This window comes from Anser cygnoides, chromosome 4, assembly GCF_040182565.1.
Source record: "Anser cygnoides isolate HZ-2024a breed goose chromosome 4, Taihu_goose_T2T_genome, whole genome shotgun sequence".
In the NCBI taxonomy this organism is placed as follows: Eukaryota; Metazoa; Chordata; class Aves; order Anseriformes; family Anatidae; genus Anser; species Anser cygnoides.
The window spans coordinates 25,039,654-25,064,747 of record NC_089876.1 but is presented as its reverse complement, the minus strand read 5'-3'; the positions used below and the strand labels follow the sequence as shown (position 1 = coordinate 25,064,747).

The following is a 25,094-nucleotide window of genomic DNA, read 5'->3' as shown; positions in this document are numbered from 1 at the left end:
CCAGACCCTGGCAATCAGGCCCCCGACGTACCCACCGAGCAGCCTCGCAGGAGCCTCGACGCCGAAGTTACCGGAGCTGGGACGTGCAGGTGAGAAGGCCGAGGCCCGCGGGCAGCGCGCACGTCCAGCCAGCGCCGGGCCTGAGCTCTGAGATCCCCGACACTGTTGCTAGGTAGGGGTGGTAAAGATAGGATCGGTTTTGGAAAAAGCCAGCAAGCCTCCTTCCGACCGAACTAAAAACAGTATCCAAAGGACAAGAGTGATGTGGCAGCTTTCGCTAGGAGAGGTTATTAGCAGCAGCCAGGGCCGCTTGGAAACACCAGTGGGATTTGCTGGCGGGGCAGCCGGGCCACCCAACACACAACCGGCTCCCCAGTTATATATGGCAAGAAGCAAGCAGAGCAGCAGCGGCCCGGGCTATCAATTTATGGCCTGAAGTTTGTCACACCAAGACAGGTGCAAGGGTGAGATTCACACCTGGCACTCAGTCCAGCGTGCCTCCCAGTGATACCAACATCAGTACTGGAAAAAAGAAAGAGAAGGGGAGCTGGGGGGAAGCATGTTTACCCTTGGCTGGAAGGGGAAACACAAACTGAATTCTAAATTCTGCAGGAGAACTAGTACAAAGAGAAAAGCCGAGGTGGCGAAGCAGCGTATAGCACGGCCTGAAACATGTTGCCTTGAGCTCAGCAGACACCCGCATGCATGCACACATTTAGCAAGTTCAATACTTATTTAAAAGTCTGAAAAGAGAGCTCCCTTTCAGGCGTCTCCCAGCAATAAATCAGCGCCCACTCCGGCCCCACACAGCAGCAGACAGTCCCCACCTCAGCGACAGCGCTGCCTGCATGAGGATTAGGGGCAGAAGCAAACAAAAGTGGCAACAGAGCGAGGACTTGAGCAGGACGCCACTCCGAACAGATGAGGGCTGCCTCTGTACCGCAGTAGTAACTTTCTAGACCATTATTTATATGGCTTGTCCAAAAATGAATGGGTGATCCTCCCTAGGAAGCCGTGGGGTGGGTTTCCACACTGTAGCACAAGGCCACGCAGCCTTCAAGAGGTTAACAGTGGTGTTGATGTACCTCAGTCAGACAGCTCAGCCTACCGCCGCATTTTTGCACAAGCAATTAACTAAGCTGCTTCCTTTGCAGCATTAATTTTAACAGGTTTACAATAGTATCATTAGACCTCTGGACATTTAAGAGGAAGCGCATTACAATTGGAAAGTCCTGTGCCAAGAAGGAAGTGAGTGGCTTTAATCCAGGAGCACTGAGGAATGCAAAAGGCAAGGAGACTTCAGTGTCAGATATTTCAGCCTCTGTGAACTCTTGACCACGGCACCAGACTGCAGAATTTCGCCGGGCTCTTCAAGCAGAGAAATCAGTGCACGTGGGTCTTTAAGGCAACTGGGACGTACTCCGCTAGTTTCCCCTTTTGCTCGTTCGTTTTAAGCCAGGGAAACAACTGCAGCGTGATCTTTGGAGGGAGACACGTCCCATCATCTGCATTCAGCACGTACGCTCCTGCTGGTGACACGCACATCATCTGACAGAAAGCCACTCGCGCCGCCCGGAAAGGTTTTCTGCATGGAAACAGTACCAACAGTTGCTATCAGACGTAAACTGCAGGAGAATTCACCGAGCTGAGCCACAGCCAGCGAGAGATTAGGGGCAGCATTCTTCCTCTACCATCAGCCGTGCACGGGCTGGGGTCCCACCGGGCTGTTGCTAACTTGCAGTTGCTCTCTTGTCACAAAAGGGTTTGGTAATAGGAAGCCTGGGCCCCGCTGGCCCATTTCGAGTTTGCAGATCTGTCGGTCTGACAACAGCGTGGAAACTTTTGTTCCCACTCACCTCGAGGGGGCCGCTCAGGTTAAGAGCTGCCTGGAAGCACCCTCCCGTCTCACATCTCGAGAGCCACTGTCGCCCAGCTATCCAAATTCTCCAGGATCACAAGGATTTTATGGGCAGCAGTGCCTGCACCACAGATGCTGTGAGAACGCAGGGTAGCAGCAAATACAGCAAATATTCTCACACCAGTCAGTGCCATTTCCACTGCAGTTAGCTCTCTCTCTGTCAAATAAATACTGGGATCGAGCTGTCCCCTGGAGCAGAGGCTACATGTCACTGAAAAAGACAGTTGAGGATAAGGCAGTATTTATAGCACAGACCCACAGGCTCCAACCTGTGAGAGGCTTTCCAGAATTAAGCAGTGAGAGCCCTAAGTGCAGTTTCAAACACAGCCTTTAAACTGGGAATTTCAGGACAAGACTTTCCCAGATCCCCATCTCCTTTGAGTTTGGCCAATAACTTAAGGATTGCATCCAAGTCTGAACTCCCTAGCTACAGCTTCACGGCTGCTTAACACCGATGGAAGTTCATTCTGGTGCCAGCAGGAATGGCAGCTCCTTCCCTGCCACAGCGAGACGGTTCCTTTCCTCCTGCTCACACGGCTCCAGCTCTACGACGAAGGAGAAGGGTGGTTTTCAGGCAGCTCACAGTTGCCTGCTCCAGCTAACAGCCGTAAGAGCAATAGTGCTGCATGGTAGAGGGTTTAGGAAAGTCACATTTGGATTAGTTGAAAGCAACCATAGCCTCAGGTCTAGTTTTCCTTGTTAAGGAGAAAATCTGAAAATACAGCCAATAGATACTTTTTAGCCTCAAGACATGGAAAGTCATAGCCCTGCTGATTTTGAGTGTGCTGGCCTACACGCATGCAGCACGCCAGCTCTTTTCTTCTTTCATCCACGTTGCCACACTGCTGAATTTTGCACCAGAAGACACACAAAGATTGCAGATGCCTGGACATAATCCTAGCAGTGCTGCACTCATCAGAAGGCACAGGCAACACACTCATGCTCAGGGCATGTAATCCCTCCACAGAGAACTCCTGGAAATGCTCAGATGTTGAGGGAAGTCCTAAGTGTCGTCAGCAGGACTTGGCCTGAAGATGCTGGAGACATCCTGCTCGGGAGGCCTTTCATTTCTAAGGAAACGGACAGAGGCAGCACTGGCTTCTTCAGTTCATTTAAGTGCAACCCTAAGCTACACAGAGAATGGCATTTTGTTTGCAAAACTATCGTTTTTCTGATATTTACATATACTAAGACTTTGTTCTTCAAAAGCTTGCCATTTCTGAAACATCACTGGACCAGTCAGTAAACCAACATAATACAACTCATGGCTGAACTTGGAGACCTTAGGATCTGAAATCTAACTAATCTAAAAATTAATCCAGGGGTCAATCTGCATTTTCCACAGGTGCAAGTGAGCTCCTGCTGGAAACCAGCTGCCCTCCCCAGCCCCAGGAAGGACTCTGTCATTTATAGTAAAGGTTAATGCCGTGGTAAGGGCAAGTTCACATTTCAGCTGCCTAGCATTAGGTTTGCAGCAGTAGCAATGTTTTTCTTTTTGCCATTTTCAAATGTTATCCCTACAATCCTTCACTTTATTAAACCTATGTCAAAAAAAAAAAAAAAAGAAGGTAAATAATCACTACACAAAGCCTTTATTTGTATAGTTTATAAATAGCATCTTTGGAAGTCACTTGTCTTCCTGCCCAAACAGGTAGGTTCCTTGGTTTTAGTTGAGCACTTTTTTCTTAAGGGTGGAGGTTAGCTAACCCTTCTCGAGGCCAGGCAATAAAACTGTCTGTGTGAAACAGAAAAAAAAAATAGAAAAAAAATCAGAAAAGAACTGCTCCACAGTGACCATCCTCTCGGTTTTGCACACAGAAAAAGTTCTCCTTACCTCAGAATTACGTATTAACATTTTAAATTATTCAATGTGAATAGAGCTAATTATAAATCTATTAATTAAAGCCGTGGTTGAAAACTGAAGTGGGGAGTGCAGTCTAAAAACAGGCTGTGAATCAGGAATGCCTGCGATATTTTTGTAAGTGTTATTTATTATTTGTATTAACATACCGTCTAGGAGTCCTGGCCGTGGAGCAGGACTCATGGGGTGAGGTGTTAGACAAAAACAGACTAGCAGATGATCCTTCCCACAAAGAGCTTACACATATTATTAGCTCTTGGCCAAAGCAAGTCACGACACTCTCAGTGGCAGTGCTCAGCAGGCACAGGGCACAGTTTAAGCTGACTGTGAAGCTGCACCATTGAACCCTAACCCGTCTGGTTTGGGAACAGGCCACGACAATGTGACAGTTTGCATCCACCCACAGCTGTGGTGCGCAGCACGCACCCTACAAACCTTCACACGTTGGCTGCTGCCATCCTGGCCAACAAGGAAACCGCGCACGGTGCCTGGGTCCTACCTGACAGACTTCACCTGGTGACGAGGGAAATGCTGCTGGGCACTGGCAAGAAGCATGGCAGAACGGGACGGTCTCGTTAGCATGGCAAGCAGGGGTCCCAGCCAACACACAGCTTCGCTCACCGAGGGCACCGCAAGCACTGCGGCCAAGGCAGCACCCGCAGGGAGGGACCTGAAGACCGAACTCAGGTTGGGCTGCAGAAGCTCTGGCTGGGACCAGCGGTGCACAAAGCACACACAAACTTGAAAAATGTCCGTTTGAGAACCAAGCAAGGTGTCCCTTGCCTCAAGTGTTGCCTACAGCCATCCAGCTCTGCTGGCAGCTAGGCGGAAGGCACCCTCCTGGGCATTAAGGTCAGCTCGTCAGCCAGACTGCACGATGGACACAAAGACTACCGGGAGCTGGTGTTCGTAGCTAAACTCAGCTCCATCAGTCAAAGGCAAACACAGGAGGTGGGGTCATTTACCCCATTGTTTGTTTGTTTGCTTTTTGATGGCTCACCTCTTACTAATTTTCTATGATTTCAGCCTCGCTCACATCTGTACACCAGGTTAAAGCCCAAACTTGGAGGTCTGGGCAACAAACCCAAGTGCAGCCGTGAAATAAGTCTTTGGTACATATGATATTGTCAGATGGATGATTAGTTTCCAGCATCAAAAGTATGTGTGTTTCTGAGCCAAATCCAACAGCATGGCAAGTACAATCATTTCAACCAATAAAATATTACACAAAATGCCAGCATTGTGTTTTGCACTAGTTTTTTTTTTTTTCTCTAAATGGGAGGAGAAGTATACTTTCTGGACAGTATTTGCATGGTTAATTTGGAGCAATAAAAACTTTCAATTCAGTCTAAAACAACAGGCCACTCGCTCTGTGCTTCCTGCCAAATTTGAACTGATGGCTGTTTTCGTCTTCTCTGATGAATTAACTACACTGTCCCTGTAGATTGTTCCATGCAGGCCCTGTTTACAAACACGCTGGTTAAGAAACACCTGTTAGTTTATTTTTGTATTCTTCATAAAACATAGAAATCACTGTGCTTACAGCATACAGCTGAATTCATTAAACAGGAATGTTACAAGGTAAAATCTGTCTGGCTAAGATGACACCAAATCAAATAAGCAGGAAAATCTAAATGAAAAATTAATTCAAAGGAAAAATAAAGTGAACTTTTGGGGGAAAAATAAGCTTACAGAAACACTGCAAATGCAAACTTTTATGTTTTTTTTTCCTCCCTTTCCCAAGGACATTATTGTTGTAGTGTCCATTTACATTACAGTACATGATGAGCCAAAGCACACAGTGCAGTTCCAAACCACTGGCCAGACAGTAAGTATTGTTCTAGTCAAACATTCAGATACCAGAACCGAAGGCATGCACAGGAGGTGTAAAGAAACCAATTACTACCAAGAAGATCCACGGAAACCATGACAGAATGGTTTGCATGGGATTTTGCTCTGCTGTTTGATGCTTTGTTTTCCACCAACAGTCACAAAAATGCTTGTGGGATGTGAGTGCCAAGAACTTACTCCTGTTAGACAGTGAGGAAATCTTGCTTCTGTTTACTTCACATGTACCACACCTCACACAGCAGGACGTTTTATGGATACAATTGTGCTGGCAAATGAATTTGTGCAGCAGAAATAAGAAGTACAAATTAAGGAAACAAATTATCATGTATTATGAATCTAGACATTACAGTAGAAGCTGGCTCTTTCCAGAAAGTGCTATAAGGAATTAGAGGGAGAGTGAGAAATTAAAAAAAATATATTTCTCATTCTTCCTTCAACAAAAATGTAACACTGAAGTATGACTTAGAAAGATTAATAAAAAACAATAAACATCAATTAAAGGTCCACGTATTTCTCTATCTCCTCAAATTATTTTTAATTCTGTGAAATACATTACACTATATTTGTGTCTTATAATTATATTTTCAGGCTCATATCATGAAGAAAAATCATTTAATTTGCTGAACTTAATTAGAAGTACAAATTCCTGAAAGCTAATGAATGCAATGCCGAAATACTGTTGAGACATCATATGACATCAAAACACATTGGAGTTTATGCAACAGGACAGCATAAAAGCAAATTACCAGCACCAACAGACAGGTAGGTATTCTTGATAAGGTTCATAGCAAGTTCCCAGAGAACATTTTGCCAAGAGGAACTTCCTAAGAAAATAATCACTGAAAAAAAACCACCTTGTTTTCAAAGGAAGAAGCTTTTTTTAAAAAAACACTAAGTTACAGTTCTGTTCACCTCGGTGCAATAACTGTGCAACCAGGTGACTTTCACAGGGCTATTTTTTGCATTGCTAAGTCATACAAATATCACACATACAAAGATGAGGACCATACACAAGCTGAAAACTGGATACCACTGTAAACAGATTTTTATTCAGTAGTGTTGAAACATGAGCCAAGACACAAGCTAAAGTTCAACCCTTTAACTTTGTCTTGGCTACTTCCTACTATTATATGTGAGACTCTTTCACACAGTCTCTGAAGTAAGTGTCTAAGCTCCTGTGGGGATTGTTCAAGGAACTGAAGTAATGCTATAAACTCTCCTAAACTCTGTCAAACAAAAGATAAGGCAGAAACCTTTTCTTTTCTCACAGAGTGACATTATTCAGGGACAGGAAGCAAGAACTAGAATATTTTTAAAGGAAAAAGATAATTGACATATAGCGGTTAGCATTATAGAGCATTGCTTACCTAGGGTGCTGCAGATGTGTTATTTCTATAGAATTAAATATATAATGATATACTTGTACAAAATTGTAGGCATCTTAAGAATAAGTTGTGCCCTCTATGAACATCGTACCCAATGAAGGAAACCAACAGCAGCTCACTGAAAAATTGCTGGTTTTGTAAAAATCACTTATAATCATATTCAATGTACTTTAGTAATCCATCATTGTGGTCTTTTAATTAAATACTCAGCCAAAATACTTTTCCAGGCTTGCACAAATACATGAAATGATACTTCTGGAAAGCTAACAGCCTTAAAACAAAGACGTTCAGTATCAATTTCTAGCATGAGAAAATTTCTCCTGGAAACGTGGCTCTTTCAGCAAAGCCTGTTATTCCTACATGTGTTTAATATGTTCCTTGGATGTTTTGTGAATTTGCTTTTTGGTGGGAGTATTAGCTATCTGGATTAATGTATAATGAACAGGAATAAGAAAGCATTTCATCAAATCTAATACTCACTGCAAGTCTGAATACCAAGTCAATGGTCCCACATTTTATTTCATTAAAGCAATGCATCATCTCTGCTGTGATAACAGAACCAGTCGGCACTTCTAGAGATGAAAGCAAATTACAAACAGGCCTGCCACGCTGAGCATATGTAATTCTATATGTAATGTTGCATACAATCCACATCCTGACTTAGACCTGCAACCAGACAAAGATCATCTTTGTCCATTTATACAGCCTGCACTTAGTAGAGTGGTGTGCAAAACCCTGAGTCCTTACTCTAACACTACCATGCTATGAAACAATAAATTTTGCTTACATGATTGCTGTTCTGGTATACAAAAGGTCTGCAAATAAGCCATTCCCTCTTAAACCACATGAGGAAATCACCGGTAAGAATTTCAGAGTAACTGCAGGTTCGTCTAGCTTCAAACACCAGGAAAAGTTTGAAGAATTCAATCTGTCAACAGTAGGCCAGTTGCACATAATACTTCACAGCAATGTTATAGGAAATCACTCAAACACCAAATATAGGCAAATTTTTTACAGTTGATAATAATTCCAGATGAATATCTCAGCATGCCCCCAGTACAGGCCTACAGTTTACTGTTACTTTCCTTCACTGAAGCGTGCTTCTTCATTTGTCCTTATAATAACAAAGGAGAAAAATAGACCATCATTTGGAGAAATAAAGTAGACTCAAGTAGACATTTTGTAGAGCTACATAATACATGACTGTTTATGCCTCTAGAGGTTAATGATGAAACGAAAGTAACAGTGAGTACTTTACCATTACTCGTAACTTTTAGCTGCAATTTCCTAAAAAAGAAAACCTTCCTATTGCCTCTACTAGTGAACTATACATTTATTTTATCAGCTATTGGGAAGAAATTAAGGTAGAATGGTTAAGTTACATTTTTTAGGCAGAAGCAATATCTAGGAGTTCAAAAGCACACATTTCACTCAAAGCAAAAGAGGTAGTTACGCTTCCATGGTATTTCCATGAGTACTGGAGGAAATCACACACACTGAGGTGAAATAACTGGAAAAGTTGCTATATACTATGTTAAGCCAACCAAAGCTAAGATAATAAAGAAAAATCGACAATAAATAAAGGAATGTCCCTCATATGCAGTCAACCAACTAGGAGTTCTGACTGTTTCTGGAAAGTAACGTTAATGTTTTAATTTTTTTAACGCACATGGACATGGTACAGGTGTGGGAAAAGAAAAAGATACACTATGTGCTCAAACACAGTAGTGATGTCTGTACTTTAAAATATTATGCCATAAATTCATGTTAACAGACAATCATACTCAATCATTTTAAATTTGCACACAATCCTTGAGCCATTCACTCACCACTAAGTAAAAATGGCAACAAAAGTCAACAGGTACGGCACTAGACATGTTTAAAAGCAAGTCTCTGTTGGAAGGCTTTCTTTGTTTGGAATGATCTATTCCCAACATAGTAGGTAAAAACACCCATTAGCAATGTTCAAAAAGCCAGAAGTGCCAGTGAACTTTTTAACAGTCTACTACTGTATTAGGAAAAATATTTAGGAAAATAATTACTAAAGGTAACTAAAGGACATGGGTACAGAAGTAAAAAAAAAAAAAAAAGTCACCTTCCAAGACAAAAAAAAATCTGCTGTATTATTAATAGCTTGAAAAACATTTTTTTCTTACTGCTTTGTAGACATACATCTGGCAAGTGAGAGGTTTATCTCAAAAAATGAGAACACACACACAATTAATGTTTCCACGTCCTTCCTTCGACAATCAACTTACCTTTGGGATTTTACACATGAATAAGAAAAAAAAACCACAATGTAATTTAATATCATCTTCTAAAAACAGTCATAACAAAATGGAATATTTTATGAATGGGAGCCAAGGAAAAGAGAATTGCAGTACTGGTATCTTTTGCAACAGTTCATTGCAAATACACCTTTCAATTAGGAGTGGGTAGGAATAAACTAGATGGGTTTTAGGGGCAAAAGAAAAGCACACGAGGAAACATCACAAAAGGGGTGGTGGGGATCACAAATGAAATTCTGAAACTATGCAGTATTCATGCAGAGATAGGCCTGTCAATCTACAGGTTGAGGGACCCAGACTCAAAAGCTAGGTAATTACATTACAGAACCAATTTAAAAATGAATGGAGCATGGCTTCTGAACACACTGAAACTTTTTAATGCTGTTTACATAAAGGAACACTGACCACAACTATTAGCAAATAATACATTCCAAATCTTGGAGAACTAAGTTAAAACATCAGTAGTGTCGCAAGAGAAAAGAACTATGTATGCAAGTGTATCATTAGTCTAAATTGAGGATGGTCACCCTCCACACGCCCAAGAGGCCCTTTTATTCTTAGCCACATCTCAAGGCCAAAAAAAAAAACAAAAAATCAATACAGGCATATTTCTGTGTCACACACCCTATACCCAGCACCCATTCGTACCCCCACCTCCCTTCCCAACAGCAGGTACAAGACCGTGCCTCCCCCTTGAGGTGACCTCCTGAGCACCAGCACTCCAAAGAGTTGGAGAAAACTGTCCCAAGGGGCACGTTCAGCCCACAGGCTCTAAGTACATCCTCTGTGGTCTTCCTTGCTCATGACAGATTATGGCCAACTTCTGCTCTGCCCGTAAAGTCAACATGAAATGGTTCCCCAGATAGTCCTGCAATGAATGTTATCTGCAGACTGTGGTGTTCCGAGGAAAAGGCAAACGAGACAAAATATACAAATACATTTTTCTTTCTTTCCGAAAAGCTATCTTTTTGCGGTCACAGCTTGAGAAGCATACAATCGAGTTCTTAGGGACCTAGAGCTGAAACTCTGAGACAGTATATAACCAAGAAGATATTTTTCCTCTAAAAATACGCTCTCCCTCCTGAATACTTTCCCCTTCAAAAAAAAAAAAAAAAAGGAAAGGACTGGAAGGTCTTCAGATGACTGCACTGTTCAGATTTCAGCAGGCCTGTCTGAGTTCAGTAAGTTAGAAGAGTTCAAATTACAAAAATAATTGCGATCTAAATCACACAGTCACAAAACCAAGGTGCAAAAAGCAGCGCTGAAAGACTTTTCTCCATTTGATATACTCACCAAACCTGCAATGGGGGTCGGTAGTCTATTGATCTTTTTTATCAATCCCGGCTTTATCGCATTCAGCAACCTGTCACGAGAAAGGAGTATTTATGAGGGATACGTCACAAAATGCAAATTATCAAACACTTGTGCCCAACATCAAAGCATTTCATTATGGCTGTAGAGATTCCCCCCTCCCGAAAACACATGTGTGTACCCAAAGCTCCATCACTGAAATGAAGAAATTGAAAAGAAGGAAAAATATCCACAGCACAGAATCCCAACAATATTTTCTTCATCTCCTAAATTGATGTAGATCACATCAGTCTTGACAGGTTGTGGGAAAATGTTGTCACAACAGTCTGCCTCCCCTGCCTAGAGGCAAGGCATGTCTGGAAGGAACTGAGAGCAGAAACCCTGAGGGCATCTGGGTATCACCACAGCTCAGAAAGAACAGTCCAGCAGTTTCTGTGCTGCAGGGTGAGGAATTTTCATCATAAAATCCTCTTGCAACAAACTGTTTCTCTACCACCCTTCCTCCAAGATAAAACCTTATTATGCTTTTTATCCAAAGACCAAAAATTCAGTCCCAACCCCTGGAAAGAAAATCATCAGATCAAGACACTCACTTCAAATTCAAGATCTTGAAAGAAACCAAAAAAGAGGCCTATGGCAGTTTAAAACTCTAAAAATTGCCTACAAAATGCCTACAATGAAAGAGAGGTATCTCATTCTGTGCAGGCAGTCTCAATTCAGGAGCTACCCCTTCCAGCAGCCTGCCATAACCACATGTGGCAATGAACACAATGTGAACCAGGTTTTGGGGAGCTGGGGGGACTTTTTATTTATTTATCATCTTGCAGTGAAAAACTGTGCAATCCAGCCTCATGCAGACTGCTGTACTATTCCTGCCTTCTGCTTATGCTAAAATCTAAAACTAATGTCCTAGAAACAAACAATGAAGGAATATACTTTATTTATATATATATTTACATGTACACATATATATATATATGATCTTTCTTCTCCCCTTAGTTGCACAGAATGGGAAGAAAAGAACCACACATCTCTTTTCCTAGAGTCATCATTTTATTTCACATTTTTTTTGCAAACAAAAACTACTTTATTTTCCCCAAAGGCACAAACTTATTTTTCAGACTTGCACAGCAGCAGCCCTATAAACTAATATTTTTCATTTAGCAGCTGCAACAGGCAACTTAAGATTTCTTTTTCTTTAGAGCACTTCTTTCTGAATACTCTAGTTCTGTTACAGTGCCTATTCTGACTCAAGGAAAAAAATGATGTATTAAGTAAAGCATCCCATTTTCTTTATTACTAAAATGTGAATAAATCAGACACAATAACCAATACTGCAGGAGCACATCAAATGTGCTAGACAATATGTCATAGACAATAACAGAAAGTAAAATAAAGAGGTCTTAATGGAAACCCCAGAAGTCAAAGCCCATTCTAAATAAATCGTCAAAGTGCCTTGTACAGGCTTCCCTGTGAAATAAGGGAGAGGGATAAAACGAAAGAAAAGAGTAGGGAATAAACAACACTTTAGATCACCGCTTGGAGTCTGAAGAGGGAGGAAATGGGACAGGGCAAGATGGAAAAGCCTGAGGAAGAAAGGTCTCTATTATTAAAATGTTTACCTCCTGTTGGAAACATCTCTAAACTGTCTGGCACTAAAAACCTTCAGGCCTGGCTCACTGAAGAACGTGCCAAAGGCAGATTTCTTCCAGAGTGGACTGGCTGCTTCCAAACGATTGCCTCATCTCAAGCAACAGTCCAGATGCCAAAATACCAAGTGTTGCAAGCTGGCTCGGCCACCAACCCGGCTGAAAAGCCGTGCTGTTCATGCAGTGTCTCAGTGGGCGCCTGCAGCCACACAGTTACTGTCTGTCTCTGCTTCTCGAACAGCTACTGAATACATACACGGCACACACAAACTAATTTTTCTGTGCCTATTTAGACTCATATACAGCACCTGTCTTGATACGTGAAGTTTTACCAGCTCCAGCAGGTTTCTGTCAGAATGACAAACAGAACTGCTCGCCATGTTGCTTGCAGACCTGGCCCGAGGCCTGAGGCCACAGGCCAGGGGAAAAGGCATGCAGGGGAGAAAACGTCTCCCAAACCACTCCTTCCTGCGTGGCCCTCTCCAGCCCCACCACAACAGCAGCTCCAGGCTGTGTCACTCTCACAACCCTAACCCAGGGCCTCTTCAGAGGGGAAGACCCTCAGACACCAGGCCTGCGAACAAGTGCACGGAGGAGACAACCCCTGCGGCCTTCCTCTGGCCCCACAGCACCGGCGCCATTTGCAGCCCTGCTGCGGCTCTGGGCTGTGCCGCTCCCCCAGCCCTAGCCCTGACCACAGCAGGGCATAAACATTTATAAACATCTGTTTATAAACATTTGCTGTCACTTTTCTGCACCACTCAAAAAAGATCTTGTAAAAACCAACCGGTACCATTCAGAAACCTTAGCAGCCAGTTCCCGGCAGAGAACTGCGCTAGCTAACACACTGCAGGCAGCAGACAGGAGACAACATGACCGCAACCAGAAGCAGCTATTTTTTCTGCACTAACTGCACAGCAAGGCTAGATAGCGGCACTGTATGCAAAAACAGCCAGGGGAACAATTCCAGAGTCTATTTTCCAATCTCATGGGTTATCTCTGAAAATTTTTTGAGACTATGCCCCTCCCCAAAAAACAGATAAAACAAGTTCACATTCTTCTTGAATCCCAAGTTTGGTAACTTAAAGCATCGGAAACACTGGTGAGCGGATCATTCTAGTACATTAACTTAAGTCTTTAAAAATATCCTTGTATTTCAGCAACTTCTGAGAAAGGTATGGAAAATACTGTGGCAGAACAGGCATTACAGGAACAGGATGGAATCCATCCGCAGTAATATGCACAAGTGTTTGGTGCTTTATTTTCACAACATTTATCCTTATCACAAAAGCTAACTGTATCACCTTCATACCAAGTCACACAGCAGAAAATCAATGTAAGCCTGGCCACAAGACAGAGTTAAGGTCCTACCCTCTATCACATTAGACAAGTTACTTCTATCACTTCTGCAAGCACGTGACAGTAACAGTGACAGTTATTGTACACACACACAGTATCACAGTATCACAGATTTCTAGGTTGGAAGAGACCTCAAGATCATCGAGTCCAACCTCCGACCTAACACTAAGTACTCCACTAAACCATATCCCTAAGCTCTACACCTAAACGTCTTTTAAAGACCTCCAGGGATGGTGACTCCACCACCTCCCTGGGCAGCCCGTTCCAATGCTTGATAACCCTTTCGGTAAAGAAGTACTTCCTAACATCCAACCTAAAACTCCCCTGTCACAACTTTCGCCCATTCCCCCTCGTCCTGTCACCAGGCACGTGGGAGAACAGACCAACCCCCACCTCTCTACAGCCTCCTTTAAGGTAACTGTAGAGAGCGATGAGGTCGCCCCTGAGCCTCCTCTTCTCCAGGCTGAACAATCCCAGCTCCCTCAGCCGCTCCTCGTAAGACTTGTACTCCAGACCCCTCACCAGCTTGGTCGCCCTTCTCTGGACTCGCTCGAGCACGTCCATGTCCTTCCTGTAGCGAGGGGCCCAAAACTGAACACAGTACTCGAGGTGCGGCCTCACCAGAGCCGAGTACAGGGGCACAATCACTTCCCTCGACCTGCTGGCCACACTGTTTCTTATACAGGCCAGGATGCTGTTGGCCTTCTTGGCCACCTGGGCACACTGCTGGCTCATATTCATCCGACTATCAACCAATACTTCCAGGTCCTTCTCGGCCAGGCAGCTTTCCAGCCACTCATCTCCCAGCCTGTAGCTCTGCTTGGGGTTGTTGCACCCCAGGTACACATGTAATGCCTCATGACTGAGACTAAAAAGTTTGCAGTCTACCTCTCAGAAAATGAAAGCCTCCCCTAGCTTTATTTTAATGACCTCATAAAATACTTTTTCACTCTCGTTTCTGTAGTAGGAAGACACTTGAAGGCAGCTGCTCAAAAACACACATCTAGTTGATCACACACGTAACAATCCTCTGCCTCAAACACCTGATCGGGGTTAGCCCGTTTAGTCTAGTGAAGGCACTAAGGTCCCTACTGGCAGGTTCTGACAGAGGGTTTGGGACAAACGGATACTGACTTGTACCGAGACTTTGAATGATCACTCATTTCTCCGAGTACCTCCTACTGACCCTCTCTCTCCCACAGAAGTAGCCCTTTTTCTTGTGCAGCAAAAATCATCAGAGTTCAGGTATATTCAGGTATATATCCTTTGTTGTGAGGGCAACAAAGGCAGATGCACTGTTTGCTCCTGAATGTAAATTAGGAGCCCCTCAGTCCCACCCCCAAAATCAAGATCCACCAGTTGCAAGCTCAGGTCTTCCCAAGCACAGGTTTAGTTTACATTTCTGTACAGCTGAATTCTTTGAATAGAGAAAATCCACAAATGGACGTTCATCTTCTAAAGAACACAACAAACACCACCTTTACACCACTGTGTACCACATTCTGTTATGTGAAGCTCGGTGAGATACTGTATAAATGGTCAGAGTTGAATGCTGAAGTTGGAATAGGACTGTCTTTTTTGTTTGTTTCTGTACTACTTTTCATATTCCTGCAACTAGGAATCTAGGAAAATAGATGTCAATGGGACAAATCCAACCAAGCAGTCCTGAGTGAAGAAAAAACAGGATTATTGTAAATCTTCCATGATGTTTGTTTTCCCTTCCTCTCCAGTAAGATATTGCTTATTTAAGGTCTGATATCACATGGTGAGGGAACAGCGGTGGCAACAAACCATAAAACAATGTCCTTTGGTATTGTTCTCAAAAGGACACTGTAGGTACAGTCCCCACGCTCTACCCTTTTTGGTAGCTGGGGTTTGGTGACCAGCAGGCATTTTGGAGACAACTGGCAAAACAAGGTTAGGCAGTACTCTTAAAAAACTTCAGCTTTCAAGCAACTTGCTTCTCACAGAAAACATTTTGGAGTCTTAACGGTTACTTTTGTTAAAAGTTAAATGATATGGGGAGGAAAAAAGAAAAAAAAAAAAGAAGAAATATAAAGACTTCACTACTTCTATTGAGGCTGTTCTGGTACCTGATATAATCTGCATTTCTCTGACATAACCAAAAGGAACATCTGACAATGAAATTTCAGGGAACATTTTATCAGTAAAAGAAGCAAAGAAGCAAAGAAGCAAAATGAAGCAAAGACAACATAAAACAGTTCTTAAAAGAATTAAAATACAATATGACGAAGGAAAAAAAAAAAAAAAAGCAATCCTACCAAATCCCCAAAAGGCAGCAACCCAACACAGGGTAAAATCAAAGCTCTTCAGGTTCCATCTGTAAAACATGAGTCTCTATGCACATGCCTGACCCATTCCCAAGATCCTTCAGGCTCTTAGCTAGGATTTCTGCCCAACCCCTCTGGCATTTACGTACCTGCCCTGAGTCAGGTCAGTCCTCTGAAGTTCTTCACTTCTCTCCTTAAAGTTCTTGGCCACTTTCAGTGCGATATTCACACACCCATCCACCCCTTCCCCTGGCCAGATACTGGCTCAGATCCTTTGGTAGTTGGCTGCTACAAGTTGCTTGGTAAGACTCTGTACAGGAGCTAAAACCTGGGAGCTGCCTTACCTTATGGAAACATCAGGGCACAATGGCACTGGAAAGTTGATCCATTCCCCCTCTTATACAGAGAGGCTAGGTCATTTCCTTCCCCCCGTAAAACAGCTCTGGTAGGTATGGGAAGAATCAATTGCTCTATTCGGTACCGTCCCCAAGGCTTGAAATTCCAGAAGATAAGGTATCTCTGTAGTAGGACAGCCAGGCTGAAATCAGGACTAGCCACTGTGTGACTAACCTATGAGACCTTCCTGGGGTTGTTTATCAGCAGTTAAGAATTTGAAAAACCTCTGCCAGGAAGAGAAGGCGTTTCAGGCAACAGCTGATAAAAGATCTAATGAAAAGCACCAAGACAACTGCACATGAAATTCTTGCAAGAAAGCGTCAGTTAAGAAAATATTCAGAGGATGGTTGCCAAAACCCAGCCTCTAAGAAGACCTTGTTTCTAAGAGGAAATGGAAGAGAAGCACTTTCAGAGAATAAGCTTCAGAAATGGAAAAAAAAGAAGAAAAAAAAAAGAAAGGTTGAAATGATGTGTCATTCACAGATGATTCCAGCCTGGATGGATATGTATCCAATAGAGTTCTTTTCTCAAATAGCAGATCATATTCCTAAAAAGAAAAGCTTCCTAGTGACCTGAACTTAAAGTAAGAAGGCGTGTTATATTTGAGAGTTCAGGAAATTCTATCCACAGTAAACCTTCAAGAAGACACTTCTCTTTTTAATTTTTACAGATTTACATTCTAACAAGCAGCCTCTCAGCACTTGACAATTATTAGTCCAAACCGTTTCAGTATCTATGTATTTTCACCTTATGTTACATAGTGGCAGCTCCAAAAAGCCCAAAAATAGTTGAAAAGGAGAGAAAAACCCACTATTAATCTTAAGTACAGGCAAATCACATTGAAACAGCACAGACAACAAAAGTCAATAGATTTTGTTGCAAAGGAAGTGTCAAAGAAGTTTCAAAATATCGAGATGTTCCTGAGGTCACAAAAATATTTTTGGGAAAACATTCTTGAGTGATTGCTAATGATGCCCCTGTTATTATTTATGTAGGGTCAGATGAACAAGGTGCTTTTTTAACATGCAAAACAGAACTGACTTTGTCATATAAAAGGCTCACAGTCCCATCTCATAACTAAAAGGAGAATACAGAACTACGCAAACCTGTAGGACTGAGAAAACAAGTCAGCCAAATACAGCATTGCATGGGCCTTGCTCTGCCAAAGACTAAAAATATGAACAAGATAGAGGTCTTGCAAAACAGCTCAAGAAAGGCAGCAGGGAAGATTGTGCCTTCGCAAGGACTATTTCTACAGAACCTACCGCCACAATGAATGACACGTAGAGTGTCTCATGTACCTGTAGATTTACAGCTCTTAGTTTTACAGAGAGCAGCAATAAGCATGGATAATTACCCAAAGTATTTATCCAAAACAATTTCTTAAATATACACTCTTGGAAAGCTGAAACCTCTCACATGATTGCCTTGCTTTGCACTTCAGCAAAACTCAGTTTGAATGGATCAGTGTTCCACAGTCTCTTGCTCTGTCAATCACCAACCTACGCTGGAAAAACCCTAGTATTTAGTCTGCTGAGATGCATATTTCTTTTTTGACATAAAAACAAAGACAGGCCATTCTAGTTGTACTCAAGCAGGCTCCTCAATGGCCATTCTCCCCTTCTCATGCACACAGCTGAGCATTATGGTTTACGTTACCCTTGACCCCTCACCTAAACCATACAAATAAATAGCTCTTCATTTTAACACGGTAATAAAACTTAAAGATTAAAAACTCTGGATTCATATAAAACTGTTTCAAATGTCCTCACATGAACCTAAATCTTAATGCTTAATGAGCCTTGGGGCCCGTCTCTCTAAACTGGAGACATGCCAAATCCACGATGCTGATAATGTTTTGGCTTTACAATACACAGCCTGAAAACCACAGAACACCAATCCCTTCTTACCTCAAGGCATGGGTCACATTCAAAACTTCAAGTATGTCTATGAAACTCAAATACCTTCTTAGTTTCCAGGAATAGCAAATTCAAACAAAGCTTAATTAAGCATAAGGGGCTAAGCAGCCACTAACTTCTCCAGTGAGGTATCTGGCAAGACAAGAGTCCCTGCACTGTACATCACACAGCAGAGTGCTGAATTGATACCAGGGCCACACCACTGACAGATAAGAAAAATAACATATAAAAATCCTACAATCTACAATGACTGCATACTTGTTTTCCCCTACCAGGTCTCCACAAGTGGCAGGGCAGTTTTAAATAAAGGACGTTAACTTGCAAAACAAATCTTTTTTTTAAACAGCCAAACAACTGAAATACCCTATAGATAATTAAAGCTGTTCTGAAGTCGAGTTCCACACCTAGCAGTACCACTGATGCAGAACACAAAGTTTTACTATCCCATAGCATTATACTTGCACTGATCTGGCACATATCCAGCCCTCACTGAAAACGGCATTCATGTCAGCCCAAAGCTTGGTCAGATGCACTGTAACCATGATGCAAGCCCAAGGAAACTCTGCTCTCCGAGAATAAGCAGCTCATTCATCACCAGAGACATAAAGAACACAAGCCAAGGAGATTTCTTATTTATAGAAGAAAATGATTCTCATGACAGAATAAATGATAAATTCCTTTAAGTAATTCTTGATCACAATCACTTTCAGCTCACGTAGATTTATAGCCCCACTTCATGCTTTTCTTTAAATACTGTTAAAACAATCAGTGTCCACGACTAACTTCTCACATCTTTTCTCACACTTAAAAGTACAATAAAGATTGTAGGTTTTATTTTTTAAGTGCATATATCCCTAACATGCATGACTGAAGGGAAGTGCCTTTCCTAGACATTTTCCTGCACGAGAAAAGGGATAAAACTTTTCCCTTAACTCCCTGTACATGGCCAATTTTACCAAGATTACTTAAAAGCAACAACCCCCCTTTGTATTTGCTCTTTCAAAAAATAGAGGAAAGGAGCAGAGTCAAAGAATGCTGATTACAAACATTAATCATTGTTTCTGCGTACTTTACTAACTTACATAACACCACATGCTAATCTAGAAAATAAATGCCTTGAAAAAAACCAGAAATAAAAATCTGGGAAAATGTTCCTAACCTAGTATCCAGAACTGCATATGCAAGTGGCATCTATCTTTAATCACACACGGTTATTACTCTTTCACTTTTATGTATTTATGCCATGGCTTCCCAAGGTATGAAGTTAAGTATTTGTTAGAACTTTCACGTTTGAGAGAAATCAAAGACTTATTACGGCTGCATTTACTTCTATGAATTGATTTACGTACAAACATAAAGCAGACACACAAATAAACTGTTCTACATATAGAACCCATGGTATTACACACTATCATGACACTGCTGCGCTACACTGCAAAGCCAACTCATTTGTGCTGATATCTGAATCTGGATTTGGTTTAAGGTCCTTTGCCTACAGTCCACATCCCAACTGTTATATATGATCCCAATTGCTTCTCATAAATGCTTACAGGTGCATTTCCCTACTTACTAGGTACCTTCAACCCTTTGAGAGTCATATCAAGGCAAGTAAATCAATTGGATTTTCAAGTCTCACACCCCCACAGACCTTTCTAACTACTGAATGCCCAACACAACAGGCGAGAACCTGCAGCAGCAGCACAGGGCAAGGGGAGGCAGGCAGCGGGGAGAACAGAAAGGAAATCCTCTCCTTAAAAACACCTCCAAGAATATTAGAGCAATTAACAACTGGGCAAGGTTACAAGAAGTTGTATGCGTCTTTGTCTTCATGTAATAATTTTAAACTTACTAATAACAATTGTTGCATGATTAAAAATAAAAGCAACTTCTACTTCCTTCCGTACTGTTTCAGTAAAGCAACAGAACTAACCATATCAGTGGGGTGGGGGGGGCAGACAGCATAAACTTTTTTCTGTTCCTACCAACCTTCATTCAGATGTCTGAATCTATAGAATATCTGGGTCAAATCTAAATATTAAAGCTATGCAAGAAAAGAGAAAAAGGCAAAAAGGCAAAAAGAATGTATGCTGGAGCACAAACTGGGAATTTCTAGAGATATTTGCTGCTGTTGATATTGCATTCCTCCCTCATACAGTTTTCTGTCTTGTCCCCAGGAAGGCATATTTGCCCACACGTGCAGAAGTGTAGCCAGGAAGCTCCTCAGTTTTTGCATACAACAATTTAATACACAAAGCAAGAACAGAGCAATAACTGCCTCTGTCTAGCTGTGTCTGATGTCCCTTGCTGAAATCGCCATCTGCACCGATGTCAGGCAGCTATGCTAAAAAGCCATGAAATCATTTCAGAAAAACAGGACCAGTAGTCATTGGCTTCTAAGCACAGCTGGGTGCACAATCAGAGCTGGTACTGTCAGGGAAACTGCACAAGTGGGCTTTCAAAGGCAGCAAGAAGGAAGGGCTTGTGTTACTCTCATCTGTCAGCGTGCGACTTGATGGCACCCTGCATTGTTTGAATACGTTCCTGAGCTGAGCGCGGTGAGCTATCGAAGTGTCATAATGAGGCCGATCGAGATGCCAGGAACCGAGCAAACACTCCCAGGAACCAGGCACGAGGACTTGCGGGTGCCTGTGGCTAGCTCAGGAGCGTAAGGCCTCCCTGCTAGTCAGGCTGTCCGTGCACAACACGTCCCTCCCAAGAGTCTGAGCTTTTGGCATGGTGCAGGTGCATTAGTTTTCATGTACTGAAATATGGGCATAGCTGTTGGATGCGAATGAATGATCTGTAACCAGTGTAGTGACGTCTGCCTGAGTTTGCAGTGGACTGCTACGGCAGTACCTCAAGCGTTCACATCTCAGTAGTCTGCTAATTACCAGAGCCACGGCTGGGAGAGATTTATGAGTCAAGGGTCTGTCAGCAGGGAAGTGAAATGCTGCAAAAGGCTTGCAGGAGAAGGTGAGCATCACTACAGGTTCTGAAATATCCCTTGAAGGAGCTGATAAGAGAGAAGATGGAAAGTTCCTGTTACTGCCTTGCTGAAACGGGAACCTGCACCTGAGGAAGTGTAGGCCGTAGGCACTGCAATCAGCTGGAGGGAGGCCTGGCATTACTGCGTGAAAGGCTCCAACAGCCTGCTGCAGACAAAGATTTCCCCTGTGTCGTTTTGCACGTGACTAGTCTGGCTGTTAGCAGACTGGACCCCAACCCTGGAGGTATTCAAGGCCAGGCTGGATGAGGCCGTGGGCAACGTGATCTAGAGGGTGGTATCCCTGCCCATGGCAGGGGGGGTGGAACCAGGTGATCTTTAAGGTCCCTTCCAACCCGAGCCATTGTGTGGTTCTGTGGTGCCTACCTCTCTGCTCCTCCCACTTTGGGGCAAAAAGCCTGCATGGTCCATGGGCAACTTGAGACCTCTTTAGGAGACTGAGGGCAAAGTGGCTGTGTCTACCTGCTGACATCAGTTCCCAGTCTTGTAGCTTCTGGGATCCCTCAGGACACAAATTCACGTTCAGTCCTCATCTCAAAACACAACAGGCAACAAGAACACTGAAACACCAATCTGAAAGTAAGCCCCAGTCCCTGCTCACGTGAGCATCACCTGCAAAAGTGCCTGGCTATGAGTTGTCAGCTAATGACACTAGCAATTACTGTTGTCCTGTGGAGACAAACTGAGGCAGGTTTAGCTTTTTCCTAAAACTTTCAAGGAACAAATCAGATAAACCAGACCAAAGGTAATGACTTCTTCCATCTTCAGAAACCTAACAAACCTGTAATTCCTTTCTTGCCTTCTGTAGCTTATCAGAGACTATGAGATGCAGTTTTCATCTACTTTGTTGAGTTGTGATAAAAGCACAACAGATTGGAAAAGAGAGCTTGAATACTGGTAGATTTTGCTCATAAGGTAGGTACCCCAGTGAGGTCTCTGGCAAAACAGAAAACTCGTATCTACAAAGTCAATATTGCCTGTGGCTGCTTTACCAGTGCTTCACTGAGCAAGAGATAAAAAAAAATAAATAAATTATCAGTGCTTCATCTGCCAAAGCTTGTGCTTTTCAAAGATGCATTAAAAGCTCCGTGTTATACCTCCAAATTTCTACTGAGTTCTTACAGTGGACTTGGATGCAGTGAGGAGCAAACTTTTATTGTTGGCCTCATAAATTCTTCATCATCAGAAAGCCAGACTTGAAGGCCTAAGTGGCAGCTCTGGTTAATGCTACGCAGCCTACTGGAATTTCATCCACCAACCACAGCTGCCAGATGCCACATGTAATACGGACCTCTCAGGTCAGAGGTTGAGGAGACAGGTCCCTTCAGACTGGTTTGCACAGATCCACACGTGGTGAGCAAGGACAAGCAGTTTGCCCAACATCACAGAGCAAGTTAGCAGTATAACCAAGTGTTGTCCCTTCACCTTCTTGGTACTGGAGCTTACAGCCTCCTAAGAAATACATATTCACACGTTTTTGTTTTTTTATCAAATCATTAGTTAAGCTTTCCATCTACAGCATTTAAATCAGACTACATCTGTGTACTTGCAGATAAGATTAGAATCTAATCTTGAAATACACATCCCTTACTTTTCATGCAACACAATTCAACCTTAACATTTAAAGAGCACTGTGAAGTGACTCAGCACTCAGTACTTCAATTGAACACGCAGAGGAGTGAGATCTTGAGCAAGAGGCATCCCTTACGTACAGAGGGTAAACGCCACGCTCCTTCCGAGTTATACAACATTTGATCAACAATAACAACTACTTCCCTCCTCCCAAAGCCACTCCTCAGCAAAGACATGCAACTACAATCAAACAAGATCGTATCACTTCCTTTATGCTTTTTTCCACTTTAACAGCTAAAGTTCAAGGTATCTGATTAATGACACCAGTGAGATATACAACAGTATTTACACAAGTAAGTTTCAAAGCTATTGTAGACTACCTACAGTTGACTTACAGGATATTAGCTCAACCATACTGCTGAAAACAGACTCCAAGTTCCAGCACCTTTCATAGTATAAAACAAACAATAGCTGCAATGTTCCAGCTAAACATCTCAGGAGATCTCATTCATAAATTTCAATATGCATTCAGTGCTGCACAAGCTTCATCCTTCTGGTGTGCAAAGACAGCTGTTACCTACTTCAGTGACAACCCTGCCTGCCCAGGGAAAGAAATCTGTCCATACAGACGATTCAGGTCAGCATATTGTCCCAAACTCCTGACATCCTGCACGGGATTTTCAAATAACATGGGGCATTAGGGCACACTTCCAAATTTCTCTTAAAAGTCACCAGCTTTGGCATCCAAGGCCACAATGTGCTTTTGGAAAACTGCCAAAAACCCGCTGTTAAAACCACAGAGAGAAACACGCAAAAGTTAACTTGCATCTCTTGTCCAAAAATTACAAAACACATCATTCAAATACACCTTTAGGTAAAATTTGGAGGATGCCTAAACTTTCCAGAAACTATAAAAGCAGCTGAGTATTGATGGTGTTCAGATGGTTAACTCTTGACAGCACTTGGACCTGGAGTTGCTCCAAAACACTTCACTGCAGTGGAGACATCTATAGGCAGGTGTGGAACACCATTCGCCAATCTGTGGTTAACATCTTTAAATAAAAGGAAACCAAAAAGCAAACACCGTTTTCACTTTACATAACTCAACCAAGGAGCTCGGGTGGAGTGAGGGAAGCACTCTGCAAAGCCTGTTTTCTTTAAGCCACATTTCAATCCTCACCATAACAATAGCGTCAGCACTGAAAGGATGCTGCAGTGAAATACCAGTGTGCACAATGTCAAAGCTTGCAAAAGGAAACCAACAGACATGCACATTAAAATTCATTTCATCTACAGTCAAGAATGTATTCAAGGCTCAAAACCATAAGTGTTACTTACTCACACAGAAGAATGCCGTTTTCTAATCCAGAACGGAAGTCTTTCTCACCAAAACTTCTGCCTGTCACTTGCTGCAAAAAAGTAGGGGGAAACAAAAGAGTGGAATATGTTAGAAGGTGTGCTTTTCAAGAGCAATTCATAGCATACTGTTAAAGCATCTGCTGCAAATGAAACATCCAAATTTTACGGGCATTGCCGAAGAGCTAAGTTGTGTACATCAACCAGGTTCTTCGTTCCCATTTCGCTGAGCTATTTAACACATTAAACAGAGCTATTTGCTCTGGCCAGTACACTTACAGATTATAATAACAGCGCTGTTGCTTAGAGGTAAGAAAATCCAGACACAACAATGAAACCTTCTGAATGTTTTTATAATTTTATCCTAAAGCATTCTGAATTTTAGAACTACTGTATTTAGACAAACGATGTGGTTTTGCTGCTTTTTTGCACCTTATTAAAAATTTTGCGTTGGGCTTGAACTTTTGGCCTTTAACCTCTCGCCTTCACACAGTAAGCAAATCCAGCCGGAAGCACTCACATGAGTTGTGGCCCTTCAGCCACGCACTACCATACTCCTCGCCATATGAAACGACATTTCATACCATGAAGTCAACTGTGAGCATGAACACAAACTTGGAGGAAGCTCAAGTTCTGGCACATACTCATCCCTCTCAGGGGCGCTGGGACCAGGCGATACGTTCTCCATTACAAGCTCTTAAGCTCTCCTCTTAGAGATGGACCATGAAGGAATTCTATCTAGGAATCCTAATCCTGCCTGAGGGTGCTAGATGCTAGAGGCATGACCGAAGCCCTGTGCCTGACTCACTACCATGTTGACAATGGCTTGCCACTCATCCTCAAATCATTCTCAACAGATGATGTGCTCAGCTAAAGGTATTACCACCAACAAATATGTAAAAATAGTTGTTATGTTTAGAGAGAACTGAACAGA

The 25,094-nt window shown here is 42.5% G+C and overlaps 1 protein-coding gene across 16 annotated transcripts in view; it reads right to left on the bottom strand.

Moving 5' to 3' along the window:
• The window catches only part of LIMCH1 (LIM and calponin homology domains 1), a 177,423-nt gene that overhangs the window by 85,715 nt on the left and 66,614 nt on the right, over positions 1–25,094 (bottom strand). For 8 of the 16 annotated variants that reach the window (XM_066995787.1, XM_066995800.1, XM_066995799.1 and 5 more), the window contains 2 exons: positions 24,143–24,213; positions 10,597–10,666 (listed from right to left, as the gene is read on the bottom strand). In XM_066995787.1, the coding sequence (XP_066851888.1) occupies positions 10,597–10,666; positions 24,143–24,213 (141 nt within the window). Of the gene's footprint in view, positions 1–31; positions 169–10,596; positions 10,667–24,142; positions 24,220–25,094 lie in introns of those variants that run through there. The other 8 variants (XM_066995792.1, XM_066995795.1, XM_066995802.1 and 5 more) reach the window with 4 other exon arrangements.